This window comes from Hibiscus syriacus, unplaced genomic scaffold (genome assembly GCF_006381635.1).
Source record: "Hibiscus syriacus cultivar Baekdansim isolate YM2019G1 unplaced genomic scaffold, ASM638163v2 tig00110156_pilon, whole genome shotgun sequence".
Lineage (NCBI taxonomy): Eukaryota > Viridiplantae > Streptophyta > Magnoliopsida > Malvales > Malvaceae > Hibiscus > Hibiscus syriacus.
In genome coordinates this window covers 1014942-1031280 of record NW_024062606.1, presented here as the reverse complement: position 1 = coordinate 1031280, position 16339 = coordinate 1014942, and the positions used below count along the sequence as shown (strand labels likewise).

General features: G+C 32.2%; 1 protein-coding gene and 1 pseudogene across 1 annotated transcript; one reads left to right on the top strand and one right to left on the bottom strand.

Annotated features, from left to right (window-relative positions):
- Positions 1-11352: 11352 nt before the first annotated feature.
- On the top strand, positions 11353-12726 carry LOC120215863 (annotated as a pseudogene).
- Positions 12727-13117: 391 nt separating this feature from the next.
- Positions 13118-14756, bottom strand: LOC120215717 (protein transport protein Sec61 subunit gamma-1-like). Its single transcript, XM_039213313.1, has 3 exons — positions 14502-14756; positions 14271-14386; positions 13118-13297 (listed from the first exon to the last, which is right to left on the bottom strand). Exons 1-2 carry the CDS (start codon positions 14593-14595, stop codon positions 14271-14273), a joined length of 210 nt encoding a protein of 69 aa, XP_039069244.1. The 5' UTR covers positions 14596-14756; the 3' UTR covers positions 13118-13297.
- Between the last annotated feature and the right edge of the window lie 1583 nt (positions 14757-16339).

Here is a 16339-nt window from a genome sequence, read left to right as displayed (position 1 = left end):
TAATATTTAATTTATCTTATCTTATAAAATAAAACTCAAGTTAGTTCAAATACATAAAAATGAATATATCCATATCAAACATGTAATCGCATTCACTAGTCAAATCTGAATAATTAAGTTAATGAAGTTAAATTTTGGATTTCTTTTTCATTGCTTGGAAAAGAAATTAGGGTTTTAAAGCAATCGGACCATATTTCGACACATAAGCAAAAGTCATGACCATTTAACGCAAACCCATATTTACTTTGTTTATTCTCAGATTGAATTTATCTGACAATATCTCTTGGAACAATATACTGTAGTTTTAATAACATTTATTGCAGAAATAAAGATGAAATATAGATAGATGAGTGCAACGTACCAGCAAAGTAATGAAAAGTAGTGCATGTAACCCCACATACTAATATGGATGGATCGATCTGATCCGATGTATTATATTAGGGTCATCGGAGTGACCCACCGTAAAAATCCATGAAAAATTAAAAATTTTGTTAAAACATGTAAAGTCATAAAAACAATTTTTAAATACCAAAGTAAAAATTACCAATATTCAGAAATAAAACATATTTCATATTCGTATATAAAACAAAATACAACCTACATGCCCCCTAATAACATGCACCATACTCTGCAAGCAACGCCGGTGGAACTCCTTTACTGATGTCGATAACTGCCCTGATTTGATTCTTTTAACCTGAAATGGTGAGTAAAAGTGTGAGCTTTGGGAAACTTAGTAATAAAAAACTGCCAATTGATGCTACAGGACATGCAGATAAATGAAAAGCTATAAAATTTTCTTATTGACTCAGACGTAACAATTTTTCAGAATGAGTTGCAGTTCCACTGGTAGTTCATCGAGTAAAAGTCATGAAGATCTCAGTTCATAGGAAACATTTAGAGAACCATGTTTTTAGGAGATTGGAATAGGGTGTCTAGTGTGTTCCAACCAAAAACTAATGAAAAGATATATATATTTTTTTAAAACAATAATTGTTTATAACATGTTTTCAAAACCATATTAGAACCCCAACCGAACACCGTTATGCAGTTCCCCAGAACTACATCCATAAGGGCTTACCCTAAGCACACAACAAAGGGAGCCAACCTAAGGGAATGCCTTAGGGCCTGAGAGCCTACCCAAGAAAGTTACTCGGGGCTTCAGGGCCTACCAAGAAGGATATCGGGGTCTCGGAGCCTACCCAAGGTTCACCTTAGGTTCGTAAGGATTTACCAGTTGGATCAGGGCTAAACATCCATACTCCAGAATTCTACCCATATAAAATCCAGTATAAATCAGTTATAACATTAAACTGTAATATCTGGATCATGATCCAGTAAAAAATCTCGTAAACGTGACAATGAAATAAACCATATAACTGCCCTCCACCCGTACACCATATGCAGTTCCGCAGAACTGCATCCATAAGCCAACCTTATACCCATTGGATATAAAGAGCCAACCTAAGAGAGCACCTTGAGGCCTGAGAGCCTACCCAAGAAAGTTTCTCGGGGCCTCGGGCTTACCCAAGGCTCGTCTTAGGTCCGTAAGGATTTACCAGCTTGATCAGAGCTAAACCTCCATTCTCCAGTCAACCCGAAAAATGTTTCAATAAAACAGTTCAAGTAGTAACCAGTGAAAACAAGAAACCATAGTTCATAAATCAGTAAATTCCATGATTTCATAAATCAGGAACAATTCATACTTTTTCGGTGAAAACCGTAATCGGAGAACACATACCATTCAGACTCCATTATCATAGCCATCCATTGTGCTTTTTACACTTTAAGCGTATCATCATCATTCCACTTAATTCGATCAATGGCATTACTTTCGATAAATTAGGCTTGAAAGTATTCTAGTTCCTTTAGCATTCAGGGTATTTTGTTCCTTTGATCATTGGAGGTTATTATAGTTATTACGAAGCTCGATGACATTTTGGAAATTCATTTTAATTTAATCATATGCATTTTTTTATAATTGGTCAAATATGTCTTGTCTGGGTTATTTTCCTCCATCAGGGGAAGTCCTTGTCTTTTATAGAAAAAGGGCATTTTCATAATTTTACCCCATAAGGTTATATTTTAGTAATTTCTTATCCAAATAATTCTCGACATTTAACCTTTAACTAGATTAATCATAATTTACGAGTCCAAAGATTGATTCACTGATTAAATCATTGAACTTAGATTTGTTCCCGATCGGTCTACCAATTTCTTTTACGAGCCATCTGAGTCTTATACGGTATTTCGTCTTTATTCCAATTTACGTCTGAGTCCAATGATAGTTAATTACATCCAATGGACCAATAATTTTCATTTATGCATTTACCATCTATCAATGAGTTCCGAAGAGCATACAAAAGGTAGTAGAGTATTACCTCAGTTTTCATGCCATATCTATCGACCAATTAATTCCATTCGATCGCCCTCGAACTTTAATTCAACGTCCAATAATTTCTCAGATACGTAACAAACAATTTTACGTCAGAAACTGAACTTAATTGAGAAACCATAATGAATCCGAAGGTAAATCACTGAAAAACAACTTACCGGGTGCGAATTTGGCAAAATGGACTTTGGATTCGGACTCAGGACGTCAAAAAACATAAAATAGGACCTTTTCGAAAAAAAAGTTGACTTTTTGGTCAAAGTCAACGGGTTGATTCGGACGAGTTGACTCAATCCGGGTTGATTCGGTCAGGTCAACATACCTGATTCGACCGGTTTAGGGTAGTTCGGTCCACCTGGACCGTTTCTAGAAGACCCTATGGCTGGGGTAGAGCCCCATACGCGTACTATGGCACATAGTGACGCGTGCGGCGGCAACAGGGGTCGGGGATGGCAGCCAATCCTTCCACGAACAACAAAATAACAAAGTCAAGCTACAATAAACTCAACCATCAGCCAAATTCCATCTGAAATCAAAGAAACAATAACTGAAACCCTTACCCACGTCGGCGACGACGAAACGACGACAATGCTTCGATCCACCTGTCGGGTTTTGAGCAGAACAGGCCGAGGAACACATTGGTGATGGCGGTGAGGCGAGACGATGACTGAGGCGACCAGAATCGTAACAAAAATCCAGCGGCGGCGGGAGATGGTTTCGACGATGATTCACGGCGGAGAGAGGCGTTTCACGGTGAGAGACCATGGGGGGTTTTGGTCGCCGTTCAACGACGAATCGAACGGGGGTAGTAGTTTGCAGAATGGTGGCCAGACATCGAGGGTTTGGGGAGGGCGATGAGGTTTCGATCGGGGGAGAAAATTTGGGGGAATTTTGGGTTTTAGGGATTTCACCAAGGAAGGGGTTTATTTTTCTCTGTCCAACAAAAATGAGCAAATTTAGGACTGGGTCCCTGAATTTCTTGCTCTTTCTAAATATGTCTATAGGTTTCGAAAACTAATAATTTGACCACCTAATTTGAGGTGTAACAGTGCATGTGACTGTGATTTTACCCACATAATTACAACACTAATGGCTGCTCACAATTTGAACTCGAAATTGTGTGTAGGTAAAGAAACCCCAAAGCCTAGAAAACAATTGGGGGGGGGGGGGTTCACAAAGGAAATGCTCAGAGTTGAAGGCTTCCCGAATCGGGCAGAACAGGCTTCTTTTGCGTAGGTTGTTGCTGTTAGGCACGAGACATAGGGGCGAGCAATTAGGGTTCACTTTTTAAGTAGGATTTATAGCTTTACCTGAACAAGAAATTCATCCTATGCACCAGGATTCGTGGTATTCATGTTGGGGTGCACTTACTTCCCCGCCATCTTTGTGCGTGCCATGCGGAGGCAAAAGCTTCCCTCTACCGAAGTAGGCTGACAAAAATTTCGAATCCACGGAATTTTTTTTTACTTATTTGATACTAAAAATCTCGACCTCAAACAAGTTTTAAATAAAATTTGAGTTATAAAATAAAATTTAAATAATTTAAATTTTTTAAAATTAATAGATTGACTTTTAAGTTCGAGTTGAATCCCTCAAATATATATACCTAATGTAAAATTAAGAGTTTATATATATTTTTAGAATCATTAGATGAGACAATACAATTATGAAATTATAATCTAATTCTTTAAATGATAGAATTTCATCATATTCCTTTTAAATTATAAAACTATAAGTTGAAAAATTAAAAAAATTATAATTTTCTTTTCTTCCGACTTCATTATAGATTATGGTTTTAATTTGAAGAATGAGCACAGAATATTATGGGTATGCAAGAATATTGCATGGTTTACTTGCTAAGCAAGTATTTGTATTATATACATGAAAAGGACATAAAATATATTTTTATTTATTAATTTAAAATCAAATTCAAAATTAACAAGATTGCGAATTGTTTTAATAAATCTAGAAAGATGGGTTTATTTTATTTTCTTTCATGTCATTATATTAATAAATTAAAGAGGTTGACAGGCACTAACATGGACATGTAGGGTTGACAAAATTCCTATCTTTGTATGAAACAATTAATTAAGACTTCAGTGTTGGAGGTGGGTGGCGTATCAAACTCTTTCCTTATTTGATTGTTTTTATTTAATTTAAGATAAAGATTGAATTATAGTCAATTTAGGATTTCTTCTTCTTCTTTTTTCTCTATAAGTTTTTTTCCTAGTATTTTTGTGTTGCTTTCCTTTTCTCCTTCTATTTTTGTTTAATGGATATAAACACTAATTTTAATATTTGTTGTTTGTCGATGATTATTTTTTTTCTTATTTTTTTCATATTATGTTATTTTTTAAAATTTTAAATAAGAATCTATGTCTTTGTGGCATGCCTTTTGCTCTTGTGACACGTTTCTTATGGCTTTTGGTAAGTTTTTAACGTACATCTACAGTTGTGTTAGTGTTCGCACATAGATCCTCATGACATTTATTTTTTGATTGGTTTATTGGTGATCACGTATTGTCAAATCCCCTCTTTGGTAAAATATTGTTTGCTGATATAACTAAAATTGTGTAGCGAAGTAGTCTGTTAAATTGTTTGGTTCACTCACCACTCTTTTATCATTTCGTAAAGCGTCTCGTTCGACAGAGACAATGAGTTTTATGAAAGTTACTAGATTCTTTTAATGTTTGATGTCATTATCAATGGAATATTTCATTTTTATGTATATTTGGGTTTGATATTTTTTTTATGTAATACCTTTTTTTGTTATTATTGTCCCCATTTTCTTTTTGATTGTGTTGTAATTTCAATTCCTTTCATTATTATTATTATTAATTAAATCCATTTGTCATTGTTAAAAACTTAAATTATGCAATAGAAAAAAATAAAAATAATGAAATAATATGTATATTTATTAATCAATAAGTTCAGATATGATAATAAAATATATTATATATTTTTTTTAAAATTATATTTAAATTTTAAAATATTATTAAAAATTTGTAAATTGCGAACCTGAATTATAAAATGAATACTGAATTTATAAAAAAAATATATGTATATTTATTAATTGATTGTTCACGTTATTTAATGATGTTTGGTGTTGAAACATGAGTTTGCATTATACAAATTGTCGATCAATATCCTATAAGTTCAGGATAATTGTACATTATATTGATAATGGAGATCTTTTAATTTCATAAGAAAATTTAAAATTTATTAGATATAATTTGATATTTTAAATAATATATTTATGAAAAAATCTACAACGTTCGACGAGCACTGTGAATACCACTAACGACGAGCACCGTTGAGCACAATTAATTTAGTTTATAGAAATCTAAGATTCTAAAAGACTTGACGTATAGTTATAAATTAATTAAAAAATTAAATGTAAATTATTTAAAATAAAATATTAATTATATTATTTTTCATAATTTTTTTGGGACGAGTGACCACCTAACTATTACCAATTTTAATTTTGACAATCATTTTTGAAATTTTATCAATCATGTCACTAAACTATTTGAATGCTTTCAATCAAGCCACTTGTCATTAACATTTAACGAAAAGGCTGACGTGGAAGTTAATAAAATTGATATAATTATAAATTTAGTCCTTATTACTTACACAATTTATCAAATTGATCATTATTTTAAATATTTTTCTTCCAATCGGATGATGTAATGTGGCATCATCTGATGGAAGGAAAATTAATAAACTCAAACTTTGGCACAAGGGAGAGTCAAACCTGCATCTTCAAGGTGAATCAAGCAACCTTTACCACTGAAATGTTAACAATTTGACTTTAAAAATTTTGAGAAAAAAATGAGTGATTCAATGCTTTAGTTGGAAATGAAAGGGATGTCACTCTACCTTATATTAGGTGGCTAACTCTCTCCAGTTAAATGCACAAATTGTTAATTTTCTCTTTAAAATTGTAATTGGTTAAATAATATTGTATTTGTTTTACTGAAAAGGGATCAATAATTAAATTAAAATTTGAATTTATAACTTCCATTGCAAAGACAATAATTAATCGACTAGGCACCGATTTCTGGGTATTGTGAGGGTGCTAATCCTTCCCCACACGTAATCGACTCCCGAACTTTTTTTTTGGAACGTAGACCTAAAAGTTGTTTTAATAATTTTTAAAATTAAATTTTATTAAAATGACAATATTTTTAGGTAATCCAATCACACGCTAAACAAAGATTAGTGGTGACTCTTTCGAACCATATTTTTTATTTTTAAAGAAAACCCTAATTTTAGTCAAAATGAACCCCATAAAATTAATTCCTCGATTTTCAAGACGTTACGATACCCTCACTAAATAAAAATCAACATATAGATTACCAACATTGTTGAGAAGTTTAGGAAGGAATTTAGAACGTCCTTAAAGCTTAATTCTTTAAAAAAAAAACGGACTGATTGCTATGGTTTTCTAACCTCCCCACTAAACCCACATTTTGGCAACAATGATGAAATAAAGAGGTTGACAACTTGAATTGAAGCTATGGGGATGGATATTATGATTCTTACCTTTGAATCACTAAACTAAGATTGTAAAGCCACCAAGTTAACACCTTTGAAAATTGTAAGAGAATGAATAATGAAAGCAAGATGAAGGAAGGAAGCAAAGGTGGAGAAAAAGAGACAAAGCTCTCCTCCACGTTGACATCATCCCACATTAAGGGAATTCAACTTTTGAGAAGGTTGATGGGTAAATTATCATTTTGGTCCCTTAAGTTCTGACTCCTTTATAAAGATGCTATTTTTTTAAACTCTTGTTGGGATCAGCTAGGCCCAATTCTACCCAACATGAGTCATGGTTTTCCTACAAGCTAATGGGTTGTACTAAGGCCTTATCGGGTTAGCCCGAACTCCTAACCCGAGATTTGAGATGTTATATCAATCGTTGAATAATTTATTTATGAACATCATTATCCATCTACATTTTTTATTTTTCATACATAATTGCATACTAATAAATAACTTTTAACTAAACACAAATTCATACTTATATTTAAAACATTTCATCAACATAAAAATCAATATACAAAACAACTTTTTCTCTCTTTCTTCTCAATTCCTACACAATTATTTTTCTTTTTCTTTTTTATTATTCTCTATAAGACTTTTGCTACGATGGATTGGTAACTCTTCATACTTCTTCTTCTTCTTTTTCTCCTACTCCTCCTTCCCTTCTTCAAGTTTCATTCTCTCCTTATGTTGATCAAGTGTCAACTTCATAGCCTCATTTACCCACTCCTCAACTGAAGACGAGCTCGAATATGAATCGTTTATGTTTGAGTAATAAGACCCAAATATACCATTCAGAAATTTTTGGTAATATTCTTCCCATTAATGCATGATTTCAACCTCATATTCACTCTATCAACTCACCCACTCCTATTTAGAATGGAAATTTTGTAAAAATGACCGTTGAAACTCATCACCCAGCATGACGAGTTCCAAAAATTTTTGTAATAAACAAACTACTCAAAAAATAAAACTATTATTTTAATAAAATTCATCACCTCGACGTGATGAGTTTGGAGAAAAATAATTAAATATTTATGCGCCAATTTAAAAATTATTTCCAGCTGAACTCGTCACCTTAAGGTGACAAGTTCCAACTACATTGTAGTAAATATCGTAGATCCAGAAATAAACTACAATGTGTCCTATTGAACTAAATAATTATTTTTCCTGTATTGGGCCAAAAAAACCTTAATAGGGCCATGACAGGGCTGTAAATGAGCAATTTGAGTTTGATTCGATCAAAATTTAATAAATATTTTATTTGAATAGATTTAATTTAAGTTTGAATTTAACTTAATGAACCAAAATAAGTTACTTGGTACTTGATTCAAAAAGATTTGTGAGCAAATAAAAAATAGTATATTAAAATTTTATTTTTAAAAAAATAAATTACTAATAATATTAATATTTATGTGTTGATTTTTTTTTAAATACAATATAAAATTTTCAAGTAGTTAATGTTCAGGTTTGAGTTTGAATTTGAGCTTCAACCGAGTTAAGTTTAAAAATAATTTATTTCAAACTTTTTCGAGCTTTAATTTATGGTTTTGAATTCGATTCGGGCTTAAAATTTTAGGCTTGCGAGCTTTCGAACCGAGTTGAGTTTCATTTTAAAGTTTTTGAATCTATCAGTAGTACTTAAGCTCGACTCGAGTCGTTTATAGCTCTAAGGCCATCATTAGTTTAATTTTATTTTATTTTGATCACTTACTATTTTGAATATTTAAATATCTATTTATAATTTTTATTTTATTTTGATAATCTATTTATTATTTTCTTATTGAAAAGTTTAAAAATACCACGTCATCAATTATGTTAATATTTTAATGTGAGTATCTAAAATGAAACAAAAATATAATATTAAATAATATTTTTTAAAAAATAATAAATTGGTAACCAAAATTGAACAAAGATGATAGTTAAAATAATAAACACATAATTTATCATTTAATTTGTTCTATTTACAATATCACATAGGGGTGAGTATAACTGAACTCGACTAAAAAAAATTGACTCCAATTGACTTCAAGTTTTAACTTCATAAACTCGACTTGTCTCTAAAAAAATTCAAGTTCAAATCGTGTTATGAAATACAACTCGAATAACTCAAATTTCTTTTGTAATTGATAGACTAATTTTCAAGTTTGAATTGAATCCATTGACTCTGTATGATATATGTATATCATATATGATAAAATATGAATAAATTTATATGTATTGTATATGGTTATAGAAAATCTTTTAAATTGGAATAGAACAGTGCTATAATAATATAAATATTTATAATTAAATTTAAACAGAAACTCGAATAAATTGACTCGACTCAACTAAAAAAATTTCAAGTCAAATTTAAGTTATAAAATAAGACTTTTCAACTCGAATAATTCAACTTTTTTTGACTCGACTCAATCGAACGCTAACTCATCACGAATCAAATACTCAACCTTTAAATTAATTTATAATTAATTGGGCCATCTTTAATTTTGAATGCTCTTTTTCTCATATTTGGTCCAAAGTACTTCGGATATCACTAAACAGCCCATTACTAGTGGTGAGTATAGGAAACAAATAAATCGAAATTAAATTTAATCATAATAATAAGTTTCAAGATTTTAATTCTTCAAATTAAATAAAATATATAAATTTTTATAATATAAAATAAGTATTTTTATATCAAATAATAAAATATAACCAAAAAATAAAAAATAACAGATTTTTAATCATATATATATAACTTTTCATTTTTTTTTTATAGATTTTACAATTTCAGTATAATTGTTTAAATATTTTATTGACTTTTATAGTCCTAAATAATTATCATAACCAAATTTGAAATGAATATAATTATTTCTAAATAAGTTAATAATCATTCATAGAATATTCGAATACCTCAAAATAAAAAATATAGAATATATGATAAAAGATAGTGAAAGGGAGTCAAAGTATGAATTAAGCCTTGTTTTGTAGTCGTTTTCATAGGGTTGCTTCAAGGAAAGTCCCATGGCGAATACTTCAACCAACCTATTTACTAAATAATAAGAGTAATTGCAAGTTTAGTATATAAATTATCAGTTTTGATCTATTTTAGTATTTAAACTCTTAACTTTTTTTAAAACTATACCTATAATTTTGTTTTTGTTTCATTTTAATACCCTTGTTCAAAATTTAGTGTCAAGTTTTGAAGAAAAAAATTGAAAGTTTAGGTACTAAAACGGACTAAAACTGATAGTTTATGTACTAAATGAATTAAGTTTTCAACATTAGAATATTAAAATGAAACAAAAATTAAAGGTTTAGGTGCTGAAACAGACCAAAACTAATAGTTTAAGTACTAAATGCATAGTTTACCCTAATAATAACTACATTATGATATTCATTATATAAATTTTTTATTAAGTTCTTAACTATCTTCATATTTATAAAATAAAATTAAAAAAAAAACATCTTTATAATATATTTTTATAATAATTTATCTAAAAAAATTAAACATCAACGATTATATTAAATATATATAATTCTTAGTTGATACTGAAATTATTTATTTTCTATCTAATTGATATTAAATTTTTATAAACTTATATTTTTATTCAATATTTTTGGATAGGAGTATGATATTTACGAATAAATTAATGCAATTGGGCGGTTAGGTTCAACTGGAAATTGGTGCTTGAATAGCTGTTATTTAAAAGCATATAAGTCTTATTTAATTAATTTGTTAATGCCAATTTGCACATAAAATTAAGTTTATATATATATATATATATATATATATATATATATATATATATATATTTATAAATTTGCCTTTGTCTATTTGTAAGGTCTTAATCAAGGGCATCCCTGTAAAGAGCATAATTTCTACACTTCTGAATTAATTGTTTTTTGTAACATAGTAAAGCATTATGGGTATGTTATTGACTTGAAAATTAACGATTTAACACTTTATATGTAAAGAGTAGTAAACATTCACATTTACGTAATTCATTTCATTTCCTGTTCTGTTATTTAAAAAAATAAAATAAAAAACATATGAGAATTCAACTCACATTTGAATCCATCCCAAGGTAAAACCTTGAACCTCCAACTATTGCACACCACCTGTTAGGATCGAAGCATACGTTATTCGACTCAGTGACTGTTAGATTCGAATAGGTGTGAGATTTCAGATTCGAAGAAAATGAATGGTAAAGTTCTCTGATAACAACCATTGCTGTTGTCACTGTCGGCATATCTTTATTCATCAGAATTTCATTATTAACCTTAGATATAGACTCTCAAATGGAGCAACAGATGTTCTAGTTTGACTTGGTATTCCTTTTCCCTCTCTCATTGTTGCATATCTTCTTTGGTTGTTCCATTTCTTGAACATTTTTCCAGTTTTGTTGTTCAGACATCTGTTTCTTTTGTCCCAAGTTTCCATGGGGTGTAAGAACAAAAACGAGGTGGTTTCACATGGAGGATCCAAGGTAAAGTAATTTATCCCTCAAAGTTTCTGTAACACAAGCTTTTAATCCAAGTTTCTCATTGAAGTATTCTCACGAACAAAATTAGGGTTTAATGGAGAATGAAATCAAAGAATCCCCTTTCACATCTATTCCGAAATCACTTATACAAAGTAGCAGACCAAGCAGCATGGTTGTTAAGGTAAACAATCCTTGCCATTTTTTGTTTACTTTCCTTACAAGTTTCTGCAGATTTCAACATTGAACTGAGTTTTGGTTGTCGCGTATGATGAAAAACAGAAAGCGCATACCGTGATTCCAGCGCATATCGTAGCCGAGGCGATCTCGACGCTTCACGGTCTCGATCTTAGATGGTCGGGGCCGATCACTCCGACAGAAAGGGATTATGTTGAACAATATGTGTTGGCAAAATATCCACAGTACGCAGGTCAAGTTGAGTTAGAAAAATATGGACCTTTCTAGTCTTTGTATCAATGAAGAGTCCTCTGAGCCAGCAATTGATGATAAAAAGAAATCACCAAGAACTAGTTTAAGGGAGTCCTCCTCGCCTTTCTTTGGAAGCAACCATCCCGACCTGGACCGGATTCAATTGGAATCATCGAGATTGCTCGACATCCTCACAAAGAAATCATCTTTTCTCGGAAGTTTCATTTCGATCCCGGAAATCCAAGCTCGAAACAAAGTTCTGAAACACTGCTGATTATCAGACAACGACTACCTCGTTCTCTTCACACCAAACTACAAGGATTCAATGATGCTTGTAGGAGAAAGCTACCCCTTTTTTAAAGGGAACTTCTACATGAGCATCATTGGTGAAGAACTTGATTATGTGAGAGAATTTGCCAGTTACAAGGAATCAAAAATTGATATTGGCACCAGAAACTTGGTTGGATTTGAGAATCAAAGGATCACAACTCAGCCAATATTTCAGGAAAAAATGTAAGCACAGCCCCAAGGGATTGCTCTCGTATCCGGCCGATGTTAATGGAATGCGTTACTCCATGCATTGGATTTCGGAAGCTCATAGGAATTCATGGCACGTTCTGCTCGACGCAGCAGGTATAGTCGTCAGACAAGACCAGTTGAACCTCACACTTCATCGGCCTGATTTCGTGCTTTGCAGTCTGGAAAATACACATGCTCAACCATCAAGGATAACTTGCCTTATGGTGAGGAAGAAATCGTTTGATACATCGACATCTCAGATCAGTGAGTGAAACATGTGGATTAGCTTATATGAATACGTTATATCATATGTTTCAATTGTTTTAATATTTATAGCTATAGATATATTGGAATTTGGAACAAATAAAACGAGTTTTTTTTGTGAGGAATAAACCTTCGAATTAATGCTTCCCATATATGAAATAAGATCAGAATTGCAGCAAGTTTCATAGGAATTAATGCTTATACCCTGTCAAGTGGCGATTCGAACATCATCAATCACAATAAAATATCTCCTTGGCTGCTAGAACTTCACCAATGTCTCCACCAAGTCTCTATAGCTCATGCCTTATGTATCTATTCAAAATCTTAACCAATTAATAATGGAGGCGCACACCCTATAGACGTAATTATTCAAATCCGAGATCTTTAGAGAAAACGAACCAAAAAAATTGATAAAATTATAATAAAATACTAAATCCACCTAAATGTGCATAACTCACTTTGTGCGAAATTTGTCTGAAATAGTCATAATACTGAAACTATTTATACCAACCATAATCTATTACAAATTGCTCAAAGAAATTCCAAGTGAGTTTAGATTAGATTCAAGACTACTGGTTCAACTAATAAAATGTAAGATAAGAAGGGAAGAGCTGGCATTATAACCTTCTTCTTTCATAAGGATCTGCAACAATCCAACTGGTCACATCCCCCAGCAGTTTCTACAACCCTGCAAATTCATATATCTTAAACCAAATCATAAAAATTTAAAATTGATATCCATGAATATCTAAGAACTAAAAGCACCAAGTATTAAAACCTATAAATTTGTATTGATGTTATTCACAATTAAAGACATCGACACTATTAAAGGTTATTCACTCAAGAAACACAATTTGCTAAATCACAAAACATCAGAATTGGACCATGAGATTGTGTTTCACAGTTATACATGAGGGCCGAGGATGAAAGCTAAACAAGGATCGCAGCCTCAGCTATCGTCTAAAATTTGGCAAAAAGAAACAAATAAACAGCAGCTGGATCTCAGAAGCAATGTCCCTAGAAATGAATAATTAGATTTAAAGGTAGTGTAAAGAAAAAGGTAAATCATGAACTCATTTGTCCTAACCAAAGGAGAAACTAGAAAGGACCAGAGTGATGGTTTTTAGACTCAACATAGCATCAGTAATGCTACAGATGATACACACACATGCATAAATCAAATTCAACATAGCATCACTAGGCCAGATCAACAAAATAAATAAACGATCTGATGAAATCGAAATTCAAAATAGTCTTAATCCTCGGATCCAAGCAAGACCCAGGTGAAATGCTAGTTTGTCAAAGAAGGAACGAAGTTGCTAGTTTTGCAAGCATAGAGAACAAAAGACATTAGATTTGAACAAATCCATCAAAGGGTGTCTAGTGGAGAATCAATAAGCCAAGTAAATCTTCTAAAATTACAGAGCTGTTGATATGAAAAAAAGGCTAAAATTTCCAATAAATTTCGTTTGTAAGCAACAGAACCCAATTCAGTTATATGAAGAAAAAGCTTATTGCTTCAAAATTTGATTACTTTTAGCAGAGTGAATATAATTCTTCTTCCATAAACACAGTAAAAATCCTCGAATTTAGATTCATCCAAATGAAAATAACCCGTTTTGAATTAAAACATGCATGCAAAATCAGATAAGGAAAATTACCTAAGCGGATCCGACGATGATGTTGTTAATAGGAATAAAGATGAGCTTAACGAAAAACCCGACAAATCCCATCACCACGAAACCAATCGCTGTACGGAACGCCACCTTTGTGAACTCTGCATGCAAAGAAAAAAAAAGACATTCCCCAGAAATCAGATCCTTAAAAAGAAGGGGGAAACCCAACAGATCCAACTCTGAAAAACAAAAAAGGTGGAAGAAGAAAGGGGATACCTTTACGATCGGGCTTGTGGCAACGCTTGACGAGGCGGACGCTGTCCTTGGCGAAGTCTCTCAAAGGATCTACGACATTTTCAAGGGCGTCCATTTCTCTCTCTCTCTCAACACGAAAATCCAATGCTAAGATTTAAGAGAGAAGATTTCCAAGATATTTGCTTTATAGGAGAGTCGATTTGAGAGGAGGCTTGGTGTTCATAAAACGTCATGGCAGTCAGATTTGGAAACCATTTTCGGCCGTTTCTGTGTCCATTGGCCCCTGCTTGACCTAATGCCACCTTCGACTGGCTTAGCCAACCCAACCTTTCCTTATATTTAGACCTGCATTAGGCCCATTATATATAAAGAAAGTATAGCTGGACAGTGATTCGGTTCCGAAATTCAACCCGGCAACCTTTTTCACTTTGCATATATTGAAATATATATGTTGATATTAATAACATTATCTTTTTAACAAATTCGAGATTAATATGAAACAAATCTTCTCCCTAGATTTAATATATTTATTCAGCCACTTTGTTGATGATAAAATGATATTAATAACTTCAATCTTTTTCAAAGTTTTTCTACAAGTTCAGCGAATCGGCCAATCACATCCGTATAACATGTCTAGTTATGCGTTGGATATAGGTGGGAATACTTCGACAAAAGAAAAAAAAATCAGAGCAACATAGATTGTTGCCGATAGTCGATCTCCCGAAATAATGCACTTGAAAATTATGTTCATTCATATGAAAGATGCACATTAGAACACAACAAATGATTGTCCCTTTTTTTCATATATATGAGGTAAGGGGGAGGTAAGATAGTAGGCTACCCCCAACACCAGGTTGAGAGCAGCTTCCGTAAGAGACATCCGAATTATGAAATACCCTCCGTGGAACTCGATCTCACGATTTCAAGATTAAGAACCTTGTGCTCTACCAACAAAGGAGGTAATTAATCACATTAGAAGATATTTCAATTAGGCTAAGTCACAGCAGCAAATGCCATTTGTTTGCTGCACTTCAATTAGTTAATGGTCTTTCCTAAGTCAATCACATTTAAAAAGTAGCTTTCCATAACCAATGGCAGGCAGGTTGACATTCATAAACCACAAGTAACCAAAATTCCCAATTGATTTACCCGAGAGCATCACCCGATTTGCCACACCATCGAGCACCCATATAGGACCAATGAATTGCTTAACTGCAGAAAACAACAAAATGGCGTAAGAGCTCAGACGATGACCGGTATGAAACAATGGTAAACCATGTGGTAAAATCAATCCTCTTTCTTTTAATAGACAATCTAACAATTGATGCTCAAACAACCTGGATTTGCCATTTTTGGATATACAAAATGAGAACATCCTTCCAAAGTGGCTTAAACACTAGCAAAATGACCGCTTAATGATATTTAGTGGTCAACAGTAATAAATATCGGACCAGGCAATCCCGAATTACGCAAAGCCATGACCAAGGCCCAGCCCTTGGAACACGAAGATAAAAAACTAAGACAGGCAGCAAAAAGATAAGTTGATTGCATCACAGAAGAAGGAGAATGCTTTTACATAACCGAAGGGAAATAAACAAAACAGGCATTCTTAACATAAATGATAAAGTAAAAACAATACAATGATTAATAGAAATGTCAGACAGAAAAAACATAAAATGCAAGTGCAAAGAACGCAAAAGTGATAAAAACAACCATGCCAATAAGATTAACTATACATATCCTGATTGCTACATGGTTATGTAGTTAAGGAAAAATACTTGGTTCGAAGTAAAAATGCAACACAAGCACAGTTGTTGGATTACAGATAAACAACTAAAATAAAAAAGAACCACCAAAAA